The 21,845-nt window shown below is 39.8% G+C and overlaps 1 protein-coding gene across 1 annotated transcript in view; it reads right to left on the bottom strand.

Annotated features, from left to right (window-relative positions):
* The window catches only part of spegb (striated muscle enriched protein kinase b), a 41,055-nt gene extending 20,992 nt beyond the window's left edge, over nt 1-20,063 (bottom strand). The window contains exons 1-15 of the mRNA XM_026146006.2: nt 17,775-20,063; nt 8,301-8,387; nt 7,628-7,694; nt 5,910-7,450; nt 5,624-5,767; nt 5,340-5,522; nt 4,235-4,401; nt 3,902-3,990; nt 2,918-3,093; nt 2,406-2,666; nt 2,142-2,300; nt 1,387-1,576; nt 1,050-1,279; nt 382-501; nt 63-167 (exon numbers count right to left, since the gene is read on the bottom strand). Of these exons, the coding sequence (XP_026001791.2) occupies nt 63-167; nt 382-501; nt 1,050-1,279; nt 1,387-1,576; nt 2,142-2,300; nt 2,406-2,666; nt 2,918-3,093; nt 3,902-3,990; nt 4,235-4,401; nt 5,340-5,522; nt 5,624-5,767; nt 5,910-7,450; nt 7,628-7,694; nt 8,301-8,387; nt 17,775-18,192 (3,937 nt within the window). The 5' untranslated portion in view covers nt 18,193-20,063. The remainder of the gene's footprint in view (nt 1-62; nt 168-381; nt 502-1,049; nt 1,280-1,386; nt 1,577-2,141; nt 2,301-2,405; nt 2,667-2,917; nt 3,094-3,901; nt 3,991-4,234; nt 4,402-5,339; nt 5,523-5,623; nt 5,768-5,909; nt 7,451-7,627; nt 7,695-8,300; nt 8,388-17,774) is intronic.
* Nucleotides 20,064-21,845: the final 1,782 nt, after the last annotated feature.

Here is a 21,845-nt window from a genome sequence, read left to right on the forward strand (position 1 = left end):
AGAATAAGGAATATATTGTTTTGTCTCTTGAATATAGCACATGTGACAATGTTTTTGCTTACCAATGGAAGGGTCCAGCCTCCTTGGTTTCTTCCAGCTCAAGGTGATGGTTTTGCCAGTAATGGATTCTATGACTGGAGTCCCATCAGGTGGGTCAGGGAGGATGTCTGAAAATGACAATGGATTTAGGCAGCTGTATTTTTCTCTGGTGTGGTGCGGCATGGGGCAGCATCAATCTATAAGGTGTACTTGAGTACGGTTGTGTAATCAAAACATGTTTCTTTCTCCAGAGCGTTCAATTCAGTTCAATTTTATTTATATAGCATCAAATCAGAATGAGAGTTTCCTCAAAGCACTTGAGGAAGAAGAAAAAAAAATTACCTGTAACATAGAGATGAGCATAGCAGGTGGCCTTCCCAACTTTGTTAGAGATGACACTCTTGTAGACACCACCGTGGGCATGGCACACAGAGCGGATGACCAGGCTGTGAACATCACGAACTGCAACAGGAGAAAGCGGCTTGGCTTACTCGGTTTTACACGACACAGACAAGGAAGACTGAGGCAGTGTGGATTCATTCAGGGGTGTAAGTGCTCAGTGTAGCAGCTATAGAATAACGACACTCTCTGTATTTAATTAAACCCTGATCTCACAATGAAATTCTGTGTACTTTTGCTCCACGCAACAAGAAAGAGGACAGCACCCTCGTTTTTGAAAATTGGTCTTTGTAGATTAAAGGTAGTTGAAATGATTTGCTGCTGAAGCACAGAAGTAACTGTCGCAATGATCCTGGCAATGAAGAAGCAAACAGGGCAAAAAGAGAATGATAAAATCACTTCCTCAATAAAGAAGTCTTTGGTTCTGATTATTACTGCTAGATCAGTAATGGTTATTGTACCTGCTTAATACAAGCAGTTATTTTTTAAATGAAGTAATAAAAAAAATATTTGTTTGCGTTTGCTGAAAAGAAAATCATACATAAAGGAATTTCCATACAAAGGATGGAAATAAATATCAGATGAATATAAATCCATTCTGCAAAACTTACACTGTGTCATCTTTCTGTCCTCTGTGCTTTCAATCCTCTTTCCATTGTGGAACCAGGCGATAGTTGGATACGGCAAACCAGCCACTTTGCATTTGAGCACAGCCTCTTTTCCCTCAATCACATCCAGGTCATAAAGGGGTTTGATGAAGTCAGGCATGGTGAAACGCTCCACCTCATTCTCTGGGACCTCTGGCTCTTCAGGTATGGAGGGCATTTTCTCCAATTTAGCCCTGAAGTGATGAGAAGAAGAATTGGATAGGTAACAATGAACACCACTGGGAGCTCAAGCGGAATTTCAAAAAGCACACGTGATCCAGAGAAAATCAAACACTCTTACATCTGTGAGGAGATGGCTGGACGTGGCTCCTGTATGTAAAGTTCAGCAGAGCTCTCTGCCTCGCCGTGACTGTTATGGGCTCTGACAGTGTAAAAACCCTCATCATCGCTGGTCACGTGAGAAATGACGAGAGAATGGCGGCCACCCTCCTGAAGAATACGAATGTCCTCACTTTCTGTAAGTAAATGATCTAAAGGAAAAAGGAAAACATATCCATATGGTTTTATATTGGAGGAGCATAAGTAAGATAAGCTAGAAGTTTACCCAGTAAAACTTTAAAGATAAGTGATTGATCAGAGATAATTAAAAACACCAAATGATAAAGAATGCAAAAGTCAGTAAGAGATTTTGTGTTTATAATTAATTAGATGTTCCAAAAAAGTTTCACTTTTTGCTTGCTATTAAGCGACAATTTAATTAAAACTTGACAGTTGATTTTATATCTGATTTACCATCAGATTAAGAAATAAGGCTAAAATCGTCAGTTGGCAGTGAAATTCAGTGATACAAAGAAAAAAGAGAACACTCCAACAATCACATGACCCCTGTGAGCAAGCACTTTGGTGACAGTGGAGGGAAAAACTCCCTTTTAACAGGAAGAAACCTCTGGCAGAACCAGCCTCAGGGAGGGGCGGGGCCATCTGCTGCGACCAGTTAGGGTGAAATGAAGTCAGGGGTTATTGCACTGCCCACAGAAGGAGTGTGTGTATAAGTGACAGCGTCATCAACCTAGAGGAGTATAAGTATGTTCCTACCAAAGTGGCTCCAGGTGACTTTAGGAGGTGGCGTCCCACTGACTTTGCAGTCAAATCGAGCGTTGCGCCCCTCAATTACTTCCAAAACATCCAAATTGCGAGTAAAGAGAGGTTCGAGGGAGGGGATGACTTTGAGTTTGCCACATGAGGTCACTTCCTCTAAAAAATGAAAAAAATATCTCTTAAGTAGAAACGAGTTAGAAGTGATAAATATACTTCTTCAAGTTTTGCATCATGCATGTGGGATATATCCTTGACACTTACCTTTAGCTGTGCTGAGTTTGCACATGTATGTTCCGCTGTCATCTTCATGTACAGAGTTAAGCAGCAGGCGGCACTTTCTTCCATCAAAGTGCATTTTACAATTGAGCAATGCTGGCTGGATCAGTTTCCCATCTGCAAGCCAGTCCACATCCGTGTCCTTTGGTCCAATGACGTGACACTCAAACAAAACAGTCTCTCCAGCCTTGGCTGTGATGTCCCTGACTGCCCGGATAACTGCGAGACCTGGCTCCACTGGTGGTGCTGGATATAAATAAAGTACATTTTCTGAAGATTGCTGTTAAGTGATACAAAAACGGTGATGTTGTGAAGTAGTTCCAGCCCTCTGTTTATGTTTTTAGTCACGTGGAACTATGGTAAAGGAATTGGAGGCATTTCTTTACAATGTAGAACAAAATTACTTCCCCAAAACTGACACGGACATAATTAATCGGTGAACAAGAGCGAAATGTCGATTTATGCATTCTTAATTAAACAAGCAGAAAAATACATACCTTTCACCTCCAGCTTTGCTTCACACTGCTTCGTCCCATACTCATTAATAATCCTACAAGTGTAAATCCCAGAGTCCGACTTCACTGCCGACTTGATTGTCATTTCAAAGGCGCCATCCTTCATCTCACGTACAATGTGACGTGGGCCTGTTTTTACCGTCACTCTGTCCCTCAGCCTACAAGAGCACATGGGACCAATTGTTTCTATATTTTTCAACAAGAGGTAAATTACTCATACACTGCATTTCAGTTTTTCAATAAAGGATGGTCAAGCACACGTTTTGTCCCACCACATTAGGGGGTGGAATACATTGTCTTTTCTGCTATTGTCTCTTTAGATTCATGACTAACTCTTATGACAAAACCTGCATGAATGACTCAGCCGTTTATTGTCAGCTACATTAAAAAAATAAGACTGGCATTATTAGCCGTAATGTTAAATTTAGCATTAAAAGAACCCCACAAAAAGACCAAAAGCAGTATGTAATTTTCTCTTTTTTTAACTGTTGTGCTGTCACTTTTCTATTAAAACACATTTACAGAGAGTGCTATTTTCAATTAAATCATATATTTGGATACCATATTTTAGCTCTAAAATTTATTTGTACATTTATTTCCTTTTTTGTGCTTTACTTTGATATAACTTTTGCATTTGCAGCTATATGAGACTAACTTAAAACCAACTATCTTATGAAGAAAAGTATCACCAAGTTAAAGTTGCAACAGGAAAAGGAAATGATCTCATCTCTACATCGTAAGATCACTTCACTGATTAAGCATGGGGGTATGCAAAAGCATCACATGCAATAAAAAATCAATTTAAAAGTTTTGACTTTAAAACTTTAAGTTTCCACCTCCTTTAATGAATTAAAGGACCATGCTCAAAAACAAACTATGCATTCATGTTTCCTCATGGTTTGTGCTGTCCATATCTTATGGAAGCAATGAGTTTAAGTAGACTGATGAAGTGAGGGGGGGACCTACCAATACAGCATAGGTTTGGGTTGTCCACTTATTCGGACAGACATGGTGACTTCCTGTCCCTCAATGACAGCTTGATCACTCATTGTTACCTGTTTAAAATTTAATGCAAGTTAGACGCTTAGAGATGCATTTCACCTGTAAGTTTTATGAGAGATGTGTTGATGGGGTGACCACACAGCAGATAATACATTTATTAAGGGAAAATTAATACTGATAGAATGCTTAGTATGGAAGATATTTCCAGGCAGTATTGTTGCCACTGTTCGATTAACATACTATGGTCACACTAAAGGGCAAAGTAAGATTTATCCAATGAACCCTGCACAGTCTCACCAAGAATGCAGGGGGTTTCCTAAAATGTGTGTCAATAGTTCGCCTTGGCTCTGGCCCCCCAAAGTCCATGACTTCTTCCATTGGGCTGAGATACTCTTCATCAGATGTAATAGGGCTGCTGATATCCATAGGAACACCCAAGTTTCCCTTTGGTTCCTGCACAGAATCTGCAAAGCCAGAAATTGTACTATTATAATCATTGTCATACCTTGATACCTTTTTTAACAATCAAGTCCCATTTATACTTTTTTTTTTTTTTTTACTGAGAGCAAAACTGAAAGAGTACAAGGGGATTTAAAAGAGTTCACATATTGAATAAAACATCCCTCCTGTTTAAAACACATTTAGAACCTAAGATGCCAAATGTGAAATCTAAACAATGGTGGATTCACAGTGAGTGGAGCCACTGAGCCTCATTGGGCACTTTATAGGTTCAGTTTTGCCTCTGAGTTTCCATGGTAACTATAAGTGAGGTTATTCAGCTGGAATATATGGCGCACACATTTCGCTGAGAGAGATAATGACAAGGGAGCCAGGAGAGAAATACAATGCCAACGTGGGAAGAGACTACGAGATGATTTTTAAGACGACAAAAATGGCCTCTGAAAATGAATACTGTAAACTGGAAATTACTGCTTAGTACATTTACCTTTTTTTTGATTAGGCTGCATATTATACTAGTGTAGGGGGAGTGATAAATGTCCTGTTCAATTTCTGAGCGACTACAATAAAAGTTTAATATAATAACTGACGTGGCCTTTCTGTGTGGAGTTTGTATAATCGTCCAATAGCTGTGTTGGTTTTCTCCAGATATTCTGGCTTCCTGTTGCAGTTCGAAGAAATGCATGTTAGTTTAATTAGGGGATTCTGAATTGGCTTTAAATGTGAATGAGAGAATGAATAGTTGTGTCAGTGTTAGCACTGTGATGGACGGGCAACCTGTCCGGAGTGTACCCCACTACTTGCCCATTGTCCACCTAGATAGGCTGCATGCTTCGTTGGGTAAGAGATTATGGATGTATGTATAGATATGGATGTTCCTTAAGCCTCAGTCAGACAGGCCTTTGCGATGCTTTTGGTCTCATGTCCCAAAACATAAACTTACCTGCTTTAACTATAAGAGTGGCACTGCTTGAAGCTCTTCCCATCTGATTAACAGCAGTTACACAGTATCTTCCCCCATCACTTATTTTAGCTGATCTGATGAGAAGACTATGTCGTTCACCCTCCACTTTGACTGCATAATTTGCAATCCCAGTGACCTCAGTGTTGTCTATAGTCCAGGTGACTTAAACAGAGAAGAAAACAAAATAAATCCACCTCTCCATCAACTGATTCAAAGTTACCTTTAAGGGTTTTGCTGTTGAAATAAAAATTACAAAAAATTACCTTCAGGGCTAGGGGTTCCAGCAATTATAGTTCTTAGCAGTACATCTGCACCAGCAGATGCTACAGTATCCTGGAGGGGAAACTCAAACATAGGAGCCTCCATGGGGTCTTCTCCGGCAGACACATAAGAATCATCTGAAGAATCTGCACATTTTAACAAGAGACAAACTTAAAGTGATTTTTGTTCCTTTGCTCAAATTACAAAAATGACACTAGAGGACAGAGAAAGTCACTTTATTAGACATTACCACAAAAAAGCTTACAAAAGAAACAGAACAAATCTAACCTAACTCTGGAGACAGGGGTCGTGTACGACGGTTCTTTCCTCTGGACTTTTGCTGTTGTCCCTCTTTGGCACCAGCACGCTTCTGTTTAGGCTCACTTGTGCTTACAGGAACATCCTCTTCCATTTTTTCATCTTCAACAATAATTGTAGGTACCTTAATCTTAGAGATTGGTTTAGAAAGTTCCACTTCCATTTTCTCCTCTGTTGGAGAGCTTGGTAATATTCTTGGGGGTTTTGAAGGGGCAAGATCTTGCACAATGATGGGCCTTTTTTGTACCAGAGGACTCTCAGGTCTGTTTTCAATTTTTCTTACTGCAACTTCTATTGGTGTCTTTCTCCCCGAAGTCTCATCCTTTTGCGTTTGTACAGGAGACTCTTGGATGTGTGGGGATTCTTGCATTCGAGATACCCTTTGTACAAGAGGACTCGGTGGCCTTCGTTCAACTTTGCGCAACGTCATCTCTGTAACATTTCTGCTTGGTGAATCTTCCCTGTGTTGATTATATATTGCTGGTGATGATGATCGTTGAATAATTTCTGTAACAGGACTGACTCTATTGAATTCTCTCACCGATCGTTGTCCTGGTAAGTCAGATAACTGCATTGACTCTGGGGTGCCTGCAACTTCTCCAACTCTACTAACTGGTACAGCTGTTAAACCAGTGTCTGCTGTCTTTTGAGGTTGAGATTTCTGCTCATGTTGTGTTTGCTGCTGTTGCTGCATCGGTTGCTTACTTAGTTCCCTTTCTCTCTGTTCTTTTGCCCACTGGACTCGTTCCCTTTCTTGGAGTTTTTGCAGGACCTGAGGAGGAATAGGTTCAATTTTCCTAAAAGGCTGGCGCTGCTTGACCTTCAGGGTTAGCTGTTCAGTTGAAAACGATTTCTTCAGATGAGGTTTACCAACAAGCTTTTTAATGCGTTGGAGCTCCTCAGTGAACTTGTTTTCAATGTCCTGAACTTTTTGAGAGTAGCGAGGTTTCTCTTCCAGCGAAGCTGCTCTCTGTTTAAACATAGACCTTCGTTCAGCAGCATCTTCTTTTAGAGCTTCCCTAAGATCTTCCCTTGAACTTTCTCTAGAGATACCCAAACGGCTTCCTCCATCATCTGAATCCACAGATCCAGCCCGATTGAACCCTGCCCAGGATCTTCCCGAAATGGAACCTTCTGGAATATCAAGACTCCGTCTCCGCTCCTCTAAGTCACGGACCTTCTCAAAAACCTTTGAACTAGCCCTTGTAAGCTTTGGAGAGGGTCTAAGAGTAAATTCTTTCTTGGAATATTCACTCAGTGGAGTCTGTGGTCGGGAATCTTGGGTGTTACTTTGGGACACAGATTTTGGCTGCTTAACCTTTTCTTCAAACTCCCCAGGCACGGTGTCTTGGTATTCAGTTGGCACAACGATTTTCTTCCGCAAGCTAAGAGGAGTAGTTGAACCAGAGCGACTTGGCATTGGAGAGGTGGAGGTGCGTTTGACCAGTCTTGGAGATGGGGGTGGGAGAACTTGTGTGGGAGATTCTCTTGAAAAATCCTCAGACTGGCTCCTGAAATAGAGGATTTGAGGAAAAATCTGTTAAAATTAGGAAGCTGTTGCTAATTTACAACCTTACTCATTACTGTGTTTTAGCACTGAATTCAAGTCCAGTAGTATAGTCAACACACAAAGTTCTTTTTACTGTAATTGTTGGGGTTACCATCAATGCTGTATGTTTTGTACTTGCCTGTTAGAGTGATCTTCATGTCCATGTGTTTTACTGACATCCTGGGCACATTTTTCCATCACTGTGTCTCGTGTGAAAGAAGAGATGCATTAACACATTTGTATGGCAAAAATTCTAGGTCAGGTATTCATGTTCAAATCTCCACCAAATAATATTTCTATGTAAACACTGGATGAAGTGACTTGCTGTATCACTGCAGGCTCTGCCATCTGTATAGAACACTGCTGGTAACCACTGTGGAGAACTGAGGTTCTAAAAAGACAGTTATTTCCCTGATCAGACATACAAGGAGAGCAAAAGAGTGAAGGAGAGAAAGACCTCCAACACAAAAAGTACACAATATATATATATAGATATATATATAGATAGATCTAGGTCGATAGATCTATATCGATAGATCTAGATCGACAGACAGACAGACAGATAGATAGACAGATAGATAGATAGATATACATGTTTGTTTCTGTGTCAGAAGTAGCCAAAAAGAAAACTAGAGAAAAAAAAAAACAATGGAAATGAAAACTGTTATTTTTCATTAGGTTCATGTGATTGCCTTCAGCTCCATTTTCTTTCTTGTTGTTGGTACTACTATCTTACAACCTCATAGCAGGTCTCAGTACCATCCTGTAAGCACTGATGCAAATTAATGATTGAAATCAGAAACAGTTCATACCTGCAGGCACAGCCTGGTCCTCAACATCCCCGCTATCTTCTTTGGTCTCATATTGGTCTCCACCTTCATCTTCTGTTGTTTCAGAATCTGAAATAAATAAAACAAAATAAATGGAAAATTACTTGTGATGTAATCACATTTCAACTAGACCAGTTTGTGAAGAACATTATTTGGTGAGAAAATAAAAGTGCATTTGAAAGCATACTTGTAAAAAAAGCAGAAAATAAAAGTAAGGACAATCTAAAACTATTTACTAAATGAAGCATGGCACCATCTGTGATGTTGTTTGGCAACAATGGAAAACTGTCTTTCTGCAGTGGAAACAAAAGATGTAACAGACAGTGGACAGGATATCGTCACTATTACCTTATCATGTTCAGTTCACTTTATGGAGATGCTTGGTGAAAGAAACTGAAGTGATTTTCCTGACCCCCTTTTGGGGGTGAAGTGGGGGGGACTAACAATCTGAATCAGAATACTTTCTTTATACCAAAGGAAATTATGTAATGCCACTGAAATTTTCTGTGGCACTTAACTGAATTTCATAATATATGTAGTTGTTCTACTTGATGAGTTGACGCCCCCAGGGTCTCATTAGCACAGCTAAGCTGAATATACTAAATTTGTTACAGCTGAATTGTTGCTGAGTCTTGTCACCCATAATTACTTCAACGACATCAGCAAATTTATTTCAAGGAAGGGAATACAAGAAGAAAATAACTACAAGTGTGTTCATATTTTCAGCAGAAATGTATCCTCTTTAAACCTAAAAAACTGTTCCAGCTGTACTATCTGATAAATATGACTGTTCTTCACAGGCTGAGAGAAAATTCAGTCATTGGTAGGACTCAAAATAGAAAGCAGTATTGAGTCACTGGCATCCCAGCAGCTCTCATGAGGTGTTTGCTTCACAGTAGGTGGAACCACTTATAAAAAAAAATGAAATAAATAAATAACAGAAGCTATCTCTTGTTCTCTTGCAGTAAAAGAACACAACAGGGTAACGCTGGCCACAATGGAAATGGTGGAAAAATGTTTTCAAAAACAGGCTTGTTTGAAATCAGCAGACAGAAAAAAGTCAGCTATAAACTACACAGAAAAGCTTAGAGTCCTACTCACAGCTATTTAATCTGTATTTAGCTACACTGCACATTCATGCAATATTAATATCACATAACATAATTTTACATTTCAAAGTAAAACACTTTCACACAGACACAACATTGTAAAGAGTATTATTACACAGTATAACATCATATTTCTCAGTGTGACACATTATTTTTCCAAAGCAGTCATTCGAATCCGCTGATTTTGTCCAAGACTAAACTACTGAAAATTTACACAAACATACATTAAATAATTGAAAATTTATTGCTGTGCCCTTTACGTCAACTAACTTTCTCATGCGATGCTTGTTTAGGCTTGAATAAATAAATAAATAAAACTATATGGTTTGTTAGGTCTAGGGAAACATAATAACAGGGTGCAAATATGGACTTCCTTTTATGTGAAATACATGTTCCTGTATCCTTTGGAGAAGCTCTACTGAAAATGTAAGTATTACATTTTTTTCCTGTATTAATTTCAATAACAATTCATCGACCATGACTTTGGTCCTTTGTAGACATTCCAGGTTTGAGGAGCTCAGGTAACATTAATGTATTTGTACTCTGTCATTATATTAAGCAATGCTATCCTTCTCTTTGACACTTTAATCGCTCACCTCAAAGTTGAGAAATACAACTTCAGCACCTGTCCTCTTTGATATATTGCAAGGCAATAATCATTCTTCACAACACTAAAATATACCATCCCTCTATCCACCCATCCTCTTCCACTTATCCATAAAATATACCCCAAAATGACAAAACACAGAAATGATATTTAGCCATTTTATGGTATCAGTGTATGTGTTGTACCATTATCATTCAGTCTTAATCTTGGGACAGTTCAATGAGGTCTCAGATTCACTTTTCTGTGCTTCTTCTTCTTCATCCCAAGTTAATTAACTTCTTTTCAATTCGCCTCGTTCATTTGATAAGTGCCACCATGCCATGAAGAGTCATTATGCAGTGACTCCAGTAAGTCACTTATGTTTTAATTAAATATAACTGAATGAATGTGAATTATAATCGGGATATTTTTATTACGAAAATATACTCCAGTATCATTTTTTTGCATTCCTTATAAAACTAGCTTGTAGTATAAAATTAGCATGTCATAATATCTTGTTTGAAGTCAAGGTGGAGCAGTGATGTCTTTCTATGTTGGCTCTGCGGTGGACTAGCAACCTCTCCTCTGTGCCTCTTACCCAATATCTACTGTGAACCTAAGTTAGATGATAGACAAATGAATAAGCCGAGGAAGTCCCTGATTGGTTGCACATGAGAAGCAGACAATATTAAATCCCTGCTGACAGTGATTTTATAACTCTTTTAGTAACTGACAGTTAATAACACTGTGACTGACTGCACAGGGTATTATCAATCATGCTGTAGTCTCAGAACAGTACAGTACATGAGCCTGTCACTCAGAAAAAAAACCAGAGCTTAACTTACAGTTTCCAAAATCCAATTTAATAATTGTCAAGAATATTTTTAGTGTCACTGTGAAATCTGTTAGAGGAGGTAGAATATAAATGATTGTCTGGGCAGGGGTGTCACCAAGGGGGGCCAGGGGGGCCAGCAGGCATCCCCAAAAAACTGCTGGCCCTCCCACTGCCCCTTTTTCGGCAAGACCCTATGTTGGTAATAGTTTAAATAAACGTGCGCACAAGAGAGAGGAAGACACCCTACAATGAGTTGAAACAAACTTGTTATTTCTTCCTGCATATATGATGTTTGTCATTCGTATTGTGTCACTTTGTATGTCTCATTATTTCACATCGTCACCCCCTCCCCTCCGCTGCGCCCCTGCATTGTTCTGTTTTTGGTGTGCCACCCCAATATTTGTAGTGGCCCCCTAATGGCCACCCCTATATCTGGGTTACAGTTGCTACCGGTTTGCTGGTGCACAAATAGACATAAAAGTGCACACCAAATAACACCAAAGAGCCCTTAAGTATAACAAGTAGTTCTGGAAGTTTCCTCTCAACATCGCAGCACTGCATGGAAGAATTTTAGTGAAACTTTTAGTGAGACTCTCCTGTAGTTTTCTGAAGTTCAAAGCTACGGAAGAGCTTTGAGGTTGACTGAGTTTCTAGTTGGTTATAGCTCACAGTAACACTGCTCCTTCTCAATTAAGGACTTGCAGAGTGAGCTCTGTTAAGCAGCACCATTGCCTCTGCCACTGTCAGCTGAAACAACAGTGTGGTCAGTTCAACAGTAATATTTATAAAATGTCGGTGTCAGCATTTTAAATGAAATATTTTACGGCGCTTTAATGCTCTATTCACAGATGAAGGTTAAATCACTGCAGGAAGAAGAGAAAGATAAATTGAAATAGCACTTGCCTGTTTTGTTCTTTGGTCTGAATGTTTTTTCATAGGCACTGCTGGTATGTCCTCGACAGGTATTTTTTGTCTTGGCTTACACACAGCAGCAGGGTATTCCCCGAGATACACTGGAGGCTCCGAGCCATTACTACACGCCTAACTGAGCAAATTTCCTAAGAAAACATGAGCAATTTCTATTAAAAAAAAAGACTGAACTTATTACATATTGTAACTCTCCTAACATGCAGACAAAAGCTCCTCACTAAAACGGAAAGAAAAATGAAAAGAAAAGGCACTTTGGTCCATTACGTAACAAGTCAGAGTCTCAGCAGCTCTTGTGAGAGAATCCGTTTCTGAAAAGCACAGAGCAGAGACCTCCGTCCGCAGGTGGAAATGTCTGTTGAATGCATATCATGCACTCTGAGGGAGCCCCCCTGTCCACACAATAGCCAGCGACAGCGTAAGCATCTTCCCCCGCTGCGTTCCACCCCACAGGCAGTGCACACCGATAGGCAGAAAAACCAGTGGGAGTGATCCAGCCCTCTTGAGATCAGTGTTCTACAGCACTGGTTGACATTTTTCATGTTTCCCTTCCTCCCCATGTGTCTGTGTCTTTTTCATCAACGGGTATAATGAGCCGATGTTGTGTTGTTGGAAGAGAGGGGGAGAATCGCCGCAACGCTAAAAGGGACCTCCTCACTCCTCTGCATTGCTGGAGCACTGTTCGAGCTCACAGAAAATGTGTTAGCCTACTGGCTGCTTTAACTGACTGCACAAGCTTTGCTCACTGCTAGAGATTGTTGTTTTTCCACATGACAATTTCAACTGCTCATAATACTTTATTGTTTTGACGTAGTAATTGCAGTTAATATTCTATCTTTAGTACAGTTTGAATCAATTGAAACAATACCTGCTTGCACAGTAGAATAAATCAGTACACAGAAACATGCTTAAAATAACATTTCAGTTCACACATGGTTACACAGTACTCTCAGCAAAATGACTGTGTGAGAGTGCAGAATAAAGTCTATATTACTAAGATAATAGTTCATATAATTACTAATGATTGCAGATCACAAATGCAAAGCAAATGTAGTGAGCACTTTCATTATAGGAGCCACCTTTCGGGCTTAATTACATGGTCTGTTGATTATGTAACCTCAGGCCTTTTCGTTTCCTTGGCAGCTGAATATCATGTGTGACTTCGACGTTAACCTCACGCTCTAATGACATGAAATCATGGGCCGCTTTGCTTTTACACTTGCTGTGTGCTACAACAGCTCATTCTAGAATAGTTATGTAAATGTACAGTCACCAGTCACTTTGTTAGCAACACATGTTCACGTGTTTGTTAACGCAAATATCTAATCAGCCAGTCACATGGCAGCAACTCAGTGCTTACTGAAGTTCAAACTGTGCATCAGGATGGGGTAAAAGGTTATTTAAGTGACTGAAGATGGCACGGTTGTTTAATTTTCCCCCATGTAACCACGTCTGGCATTCACAGAGAGCAGATATCCAGTAAGAGGCAGATCTCTGGGCAAAGTACCCTGTTGATGCCAGAGGCCAGAGAAAAACAGCCGGACTGTTTTGAGCTGATGAGAAGGAGGCTCTGACGCAGAAAACATCTTTTCATAACCAACATGTGCAGAAGAACACACAACATCTGTTTATGTTTATAAAAGAAAAAATATTGGACAACGTATCAGTTTTGGGGGTTTTAAATAATCAAATGTTGGCATCAGTATTGGTCTTAAAGATCCTGTACTGGTTGGTCTTTACTCTTAGTCATTATATTCAGTTTGTCATCTGGAATTCAGATTTAGAAAACTGTCACCAGTACATATCCAAGGCCATGTGACCAGCACCGTTAGTAACCAGTTTATTTAAGCTCTTTTCATAATGTGTGGATTCCTAATGGCTGCTAAGTTCTTTTGCTTATCCATCACTTCACCTTCTTCTGTTCAAACATGGAAATCACAGTTGCATTATATTTCATAGTTTGGATTATGTATTCACTGAATTATGGTTTGTAGCTGTGTTTGGTTTTTGACTCTTGAAAAATCTTTAAAGGGTGCACTATGGACTCTAGTATATTTTTGCACATTGCAGTGAAATCCAGAGAGCTAGCTATTTGTTTATGTTTAAAGCTTTAATTCTTTGTTTCCATTAACTTCAATTTGCACATGTATAGAAAATTTAAACTACAAAAATTGACCTTCAGGATGTTTTAATTTGATATTTACTTGTGACCATATTGTTCATGTTAATACTGTTTATACTTGGACTGTGTATAAAATGAGTAAACTGTAATTAATATTTGGTAAAAGCCTTTTTATCAGACAGAATAGTTATGAGTGAGATCATTTTCAGAACACACTTTAGAAGATCGTCACTAGTCTCTGAGACCCTTAATAATTAAAGACCTGGGACAAAAATCAGCATTTGTGCATGTTTACATCTCGTGATGCCCTTCTGTATTTCTTATGAGCTGGATGGAAACAAGACATCACTGACACACTCAAAAACTCTGACCAAACAGACTCCAATATTCTAAACCATTTACAGCTCATATAAACCCCTTACCTGTCCTTCTGTCCATTGAAAAACACAATAATTTGTTGATGTACTTATGAAGCAACACGGCGCTGTAGGGGATTTCCACAGTGTAACTGTGGCTCCACCTGTTCACTCACATTCAAGGTCTAGGAGGAAGACAACACGGTGAGGAAACTATCCAAACATACTGGAAAAAGGCCACCGTCACACTCTGTGGCGACAGCTAATGTTCCCAGATGTAGGCAGTGCCAAGCAGTATCATTTAAGCTTCAGACAGGCACTACACCTTTCTAAATCAAATCACTATCAGCCAGTGACCAAAGTGATTCACTCACCTTATGTTTTTAGTGTTTTTCCTGCTTCCTGAGACATAAATCAAAATGAAAGCTAATGTTCTGTATCTGCTGGATGTGTCAAAGAGCAACTGTTTGGCTGCTTTACTGTCATAAAAGGTGATAATAGATGTGTGTTGTGTATAAAATAGCAAAAATAGAAAATAAAGAACGCTGCAAATATTTCGATCATCTTTCAGCTTATTGTTTGGTTTCATAGCAAAGGTGTAAAGAACCAAAAAGCTTTGATACGACCTGCCTGGCACCAAATGACAGACTAAGTTAGCAGCTAAGAGTCAGATGTTTCACACTGGAGATGGCAATGACTAAGCTAATAGGAGCTTAATAGCAGGTGGCCAGAAATACACGAATCAATGCTATTGTGGCCCCGTGTCTGGATGTGTAAATATGCAGCTACTGAGTAAATACAATAAATCAACTGCCTAATTAAAGGCAAAAACTAAATAAGGAAAAAGGCATGACATCATTCAGCATGTGGCAGACAGTTTTTTGGTTGTATATTTAGATGATGTGGATTCAAACGCGTACCTTTTCCTGATCAGTGTGCGTGTGTTGGTGGGTCATGCAGGGCTCGGCTAAAATTAGCAGTGATGTCTTCCTGTGTAACAGGAGAGACGCTGGCCTGCTAACATCAGAAAAATCTAAGGCCTGGCACATTCCACTGTATAAATAACTAGGGAGAGTTGGTGGACAAGGGGGGCGGGACAGAGAGACATTTTCAAAGACGGAGGAAGAGGTGGGAGAGGGAGAGAAAGAGAGAGGGAAAAGGTTCAGGCCGGATCATTGAGTGATGGGACAGCTGTAGACTACGAACATGGTGGAGAAGAAGAGAGCTGAATCAAAGTGAAGGTTAAAATGGAGCGACAAATGAAAACTTCCCAGCATAAAAAGCCCAGCATCACAGGACTTGTTTAGTCCTCACAGGCTGTAAATGCTGACAAAGCTCTCGTCCAGCTAACGGTTCCACAATTGTTAAACTGATCACATGAAACATGAACATTCATGTGAATATTGTGTTGCCTGCTTACATGAAAGCACATTTTTTGCAATGTGATTGCTGTAAACATTGTCATACTGTATCATGTGATAGGGATGTAATAGGACTTCTGCATTATGGTCATTATTTATCTCTAAATGTGTTGGTTTCTCTGATACATACAGTTTGTTAATGAGGTGGTGACACTGGTTTGTTTTTTCTGCGATATATCGTATGATGTTGCAGATTAATGTGCGGTTTCTGGATTTTTAAAACGAAAGGCCAATTATATTTTTTCCAACAATCAAACAGAAATTGAGACTCAACCAAGACTTGTTTAGTTTAACAGCCTGGTTGTGAGATCCTGTTGCGCAGTTTTGTGTATCTTTTTGTGGACAGTGTCCAAGCATTCAATATTTATGTAGGAAAGGAAATGTTATACGCTGCAGTATTTTTTTGCTGCCTACACTACAAACAATTCTTGTGATCAGCTGTCCAGTTTGCAGACTTCACCACTCTTTTAGAACCCATTTTTCTGTCCTTGGCTTGCACAATCTCTCTTGTTCTTTGATACGAGGAAAAACTGTTATATAAGGACCCAGTCCCTTTTCCCACCAGAAAACACTTTCAATCTTCCAAACTTTAGTGATGTTTAAGTGAGTACAGTGTATCCAGGAGAGATGGTTCTGACATCTTTGCTCACGTAAATGCATGCCACATGTAATATATTCTAACAGCAGGAAAGGGCAGTTAGAAACTTAAGCAAGAGTTTCCCTACACACTGGTGCTGACTGCAGAACAATGACAAATGCTGGGGCTGATATATGAAGGGCAAATTTGAGGAGCAGCTAATGCCATTTTTCAAAGCAGCTGAGGTGGTCAAAGCACTCAGGTGAGCTGAATTTAGATCAGTGCCGGGGATGACAAGAAGCATGAGAAGAGGTTTTTGTTGATAAGAATGCATTGCACCGGCCTCCGGAGCGTCTCCAGTTAGACATTGAGGAATCTAACTGTAATGCATTCTCAGGGACTCACCTCAGCTAAATCGGTCAAAAGCAGCGGTTGGCTTAAGGGTGGTTTATTTTCAGCATGCATGGTGGAAATCCAGCTTTTCCACTACATGCTTTTCTCAAACAACAATGCACCACAAAGGGAGACTATACTTGTATCTTACTGCACGCTTCAGCAGGACAGAACATCGAAGAAAAACAATATGCTTTGCAAGCACACACTGCATTTGGCTGTTTGTGCGTATAAGTTTATTCTTTATTATCTGATTTTGCGATTATATTTTAGGTGTTTTGCCTCAATCTCAGCTTCAATCACAGTGCCATGCACTGACCTTGAGTGAAATGATAATGATATAAACTGATTTAACATTGAAAAGAACGGTGAGCTATAATAATGATCTTGTGACAATGAAGCCTATGGAGCAACTTGCATCCTTTTTGGAATATTAACTGCAACTCCAACCCTGGTGGAATAGATTCACAGACGGATCAGCGGCTGCTCTAGCACGTCGTCCCTGTCCTTGTGTACATGTGCAAAACATGGATGTATACGATGACTGACACTTCACCACCAGCATTGAAAAATTGTTGAAGCTTTGACTTGTCACTGGCAGCACGTAGCAACAAGTTTGTAGCTAGATTTGTTGGCTTCCATTAAAAATAACTTTCAGACATTTGCTTCTGCCATCAGTCGTGCATCAATACGTGCAGCTACATTTTTAAAAGCTGCATGGACACATTTGAGATTGATTTTTAGCAAATGCAGTTGCTATTTTGCTCTCCATGTGCGCTGTTTAGCTGCAGACTGGTCAGAGGAAGATGGTCTATAATCAGACTGCAAATGGAAATCATGAAAGCTTCTTGTCATGAAAACCTTGTCCTTTGCTTTCATATTCTGCATATTCATTTGCAGATGCTTGTTTATAGAGATTACTGATATTCTAAAGGCTCAGGAACCAATCAAGCACCATAGTGGACTTTTAAGGGAAAACTGGAGGGTTTTTTCCAATTAATTTGAAGGTTACTTTTGGAAAAGTGTGGTATAAAATATGTTTTAGTGGATTTTCACATGTCAAAACCTGCAAAGTGAATCCAGAAAAAGCTATTCAGTCTGAAGTAAACCTTTAGACAGATGGATATTACCTTCACCCAGATCCAGTACAGCAAGCACAGCGCTGCTCCGAGCCTCTCCCAGGTGATTGTTGGCAATGCAGGTGTAGAGACCAGCATCACTCGGTTTGCAATCCCTAATCCATAGCCCTCCGTACTCTTGGTTCTCCATGTTGAGGAGTTCATCGTTATGGTACCAATACAGGGAAGGCTGTGGATCTCCAGCCACAGTCACCTTCAGACGGATGTCACAGCCTGTCCCCACGGCAGCGTTCCTCATTTTCCGTGTAAAAACCGGTGGGGTTGGGGTGTGGTAACCAGGTCCTTGAGGTTCCGGGACAACTTGGTCTGGGCTTGCTTTGGACCGTTTTGGGGGGATGATGGGACTTGGTGGTGCCCCTGCTTCATCTGCCCCTTTTTTCAGGGTCATTTGCACCTCAGCTTTTCTCATGGCTAAAACTGTCTACCTGGACTTTATGATTATATCACTACCTGGGCCTTGTCTTAGCAAGCCGTAGTCATGCCTTAAAAGGGCATTAGAGGCTACAGGTTACACACATACACACATACATTACAGCTAACATGGCGTTCATGTTTTTGAACATTGGAGAGATAAATTCATTTTACTTTTACTTTAGAAACACGTCAATAAGATTAAGTGCTCCTTGAATTGCTGTTCTCTAACCGCAGCTGTTGTTTGAAGAAGAAAAAGAAATTGTTGATCATCAGGTAATTAAGCAGATAGAGATAGCTGCCGCTCTCCTGCCTGAAGGTATTTTTAGGGCAAGACCTACTGGATCATGTTGCATTAACGGCTCCCTGGACTTGTCTGTTAGAAGTGACGGTTGCTTCTCCCCCTTCTTTTCGTGGTCTTCTCTGACTTTTCAAACTTTTGTAACCAGTTCCCAGAAGTGTGTAACGCATTCACTCAGCATTGTGTGAAAGTCTTCAGTGAGATTCCTCTTTATTCCTGGTGGCCTTGAGAGTGTTTCTTGGTTGGCTTCTGGTTGAATGGAAGCATCAAGTCCTCTCTGGTGAGTCGCACAGTGCCCCCCCCTCCCACCTTATCCCATGAGTTAAACCGCCCCACTCATGATCTCCCCCTTAGCTCTACCAGTCAGGGGAAATGACAGTCACAGCCCAGCAAGTCTTAGAACGACAGCTGCATGCTGAACCATCTGACCACTCACTGCTGGGCTCCCGCCCCCTTGTAATTTTTAGCCAACCTGAGGTCAGTAGAACATGTGAGGTGGCGCAACACTTGGTACACCAGAGGGTCTGCATGGGGCATATGTTCAATTTCTAAGTCACAGAGTCTGACATTGCCCCACCCCCCCACCCCCCATTATGTGTAAGGTGTCAAATTTCATGTGTATCATTCAAAACAAATTTATCATTGGAATAATTATGTGAGGCAAGAGTTGGACCAATGAAACAAATATTGTAGGAATCCTTAAGTATTTAGTAGCAAAGGTAGCTGAGGTGGCGTCAGAGGTGCTAACCTGTTGGCTGATGTTGGCTAGTATGTCGCATAATCCCCCCCCCCAAAAAAAAAAAAAAAAAATGTAGCAAAACTGTGCACATTGTTTTCAGAAACCATAGATCATATATTAAAAAAATATTAACGTGAGTGTTAATGTTGCATAGCTTGCCCTCCAGTTGGCACTTCCAACGCACAGGACTTTGTAACATCTAGTTAAGGTAGACCTTAAACAAGTCAATTTATTACGGTCACAAATGTTAGGTCAAAAGAAAAAATATCTGTGGGTTTATCGGAATATCTGTTTTTTTAAATCACCAAATACTTCTATCGGTGTTGTTCTTAAAAATCCTTTAGTGGCTGGTCTTATTTTTCTATTAGTCATTACATTCAGTTTGCCATCTGTAATTTATGACTGATATTGAGTGTTATAAGTGTTGATGGTACAAAGTTTGCCCACCAGTGGGCCCTCTGGAACTTCTCTGCTGGCAATACACATGTTTGAAGTACCTGACACGCACTGTGGAAACAAGTAACTACACGAAACAAATGGTGGAGACATCTGTTCATGATTGATGTGTCTGAATCATGGACTTAACAACTATCAGCTGATATTTCCCAGGATATTGGCTTTTTAAATATCAATTTAATATCAGCATCTTAAAAAGTCTTTATCAGTCGAGCTCTAATTATCAAGCCTGAAGTTGCATTTGCATTTTCAGCATCGTAAGTTTGCCTTGGAAATGGGAAATGTCGACATGCCCTAAAGCAGACCTTCCCAAAGTGTGGGGCCCGCCCCCTAGGGAGGGGGAGGGGCGCAGAGCCATGGCAACAGTATCCCACATTCTTGATTTTTAGTTCACAAACACTTGTTGTAATGACTACTCCTGACATTTTGGAGATGTTAGCGCTTTATACAGTAAAGTTACAGCGGGATACAAATAACATCAGGCTGATCCTGCCACGATTTGTCCCCCGGTTCAAATCACAGACAAACAGGATCCCACAGTTGTTTGTTTTTAAACCCATTTTGCACAGAGAGGCGTTTTTTTTTTTATTTGATAGCAATGTTGAATATTATTACTCAGGGAAAAAAACAACTACACAAACATAATCACACTGTGACGCCTCTGCCTTTGTAAATGGAGGGACAGTAGCTGCCTGTTTGTATGTAAGCTGTAAAACCTGAAGATAGTCAGATTAACAGAAACGTATTTTGTCTCTATCTGCCATTCTGCAATTCATCTCATGTAAACAAAAACGTGGCGCACAGCGTGACGTGAAAAAGGGCACATACCTTTGACGTTGCCTGCCGAACTCTGTATTCCTTGTTCACATGTACACGCAAAAAAGGAGTTTTAAAAAGATCTCCGTTTTCGGTGATTCAAAACGCTGTTCACGTGTGAACGAAACAGCTGCGTTTTCAAAAATAGCCGTGTAAATGTGGATGTAGCGTAAAAGAGTTAGTAGTTTATTTTCCTACTACCTGTAATTTATTGCAGATTACTTGTATTTGGTTAATTGTTTACTAAATGTTTGAGTTGTGAAATAAACCACAATGGAGCAAAATATGGGTGTGTGTGGTTGGAGGATGTGTGCGTGCGCGCGTGCACGCGCGGGGGGGCGAACATTTTTCTTGTAAAACAAAGGGGGCCTAAAGAATTTATTGTTTTGTTTGTTTCTTTATTTTATTTACTAATGTTCGATGTTTATCAAACAAATGGTTTACTTAATAAAGTTTAACATGAGAGACTTATGACTCTGATGTCCAACACTCTATAGACAAGGAAATAAAGTTAAACCTTATAAAACTGACACAAAAACTGAATCTGGAAGTGGCTTTCCATCAACAAACCCAAATTTAAGTTGTATAATCGTGTATATAATTGTACTTTTATCACAAACCGTGCCCAAAACAGCTCAAAAAACCTGCGGTCTCCCAGTATTGCTACACATTTAGTGCTAGCATGCTAGCTTTGCACATGTACTTGTCCATTTATATTTATATCAAATTCAAATTCAAATTTTTATTTGTCACGTACACAGTCATACACAGTACGATATGTAGTGAAATGCTTGGACAACTGCTCGTGACCTAAAGAAAACAAAAAAGGAAAAGGCTATGAATAAGATAGGAAATAAATATGAAAAATTAAAAAGGGTAAATTTAACTAGGAAGGAATAAAATATAAATTAAGGTTAAAAATGAAATAACTGTACAACACAAATTAGAATGAAGGGTAAATTTAACTGGGAAGAATAAGATAAAATATATAAATTAAAGTTGAAAATAAAATAACTGTACAACAAAATACACAATACACAATATAGAACTATATAAGAATGTATGAAGAAATCTAAATATAAATAAATATATACACAATAACAGCAGCTGTACAAGTATTAACCGGAAATGAAGAATATAGTGACCAGTGTTGTGCAAAACCAAAGTCCAGAAAGTCCAGTGTGTGTGTAAGAACCATATGTGTGGGTCAGTACTGTGTGGTGGTGTGATTGAGAGACCGTATCGCCTGCGGGAAGAAGCTCCTCCTCAGTCTCTCTGTGTTGGTCTTCAGGGAGCGGAATCGCTTTCCTGACCTCAGCAGAGAGAACAGTCTGTTGTT

The sequence above is a fragment of the Astatotilapia calliptera genome, chromosome 16 (assembly GCF_964374335.1).
Source record: "Astatotilapia calliptera chromosome 16, fAstCal68.1, whole genome shotgun sequence".
Taxonomy (NCBI): Eukaryota; Metazoa; Chordata; class Actinopteri; order Cichliformes; family Cichlidae; genus Astatotilapia; species Astatotilapia calliptera.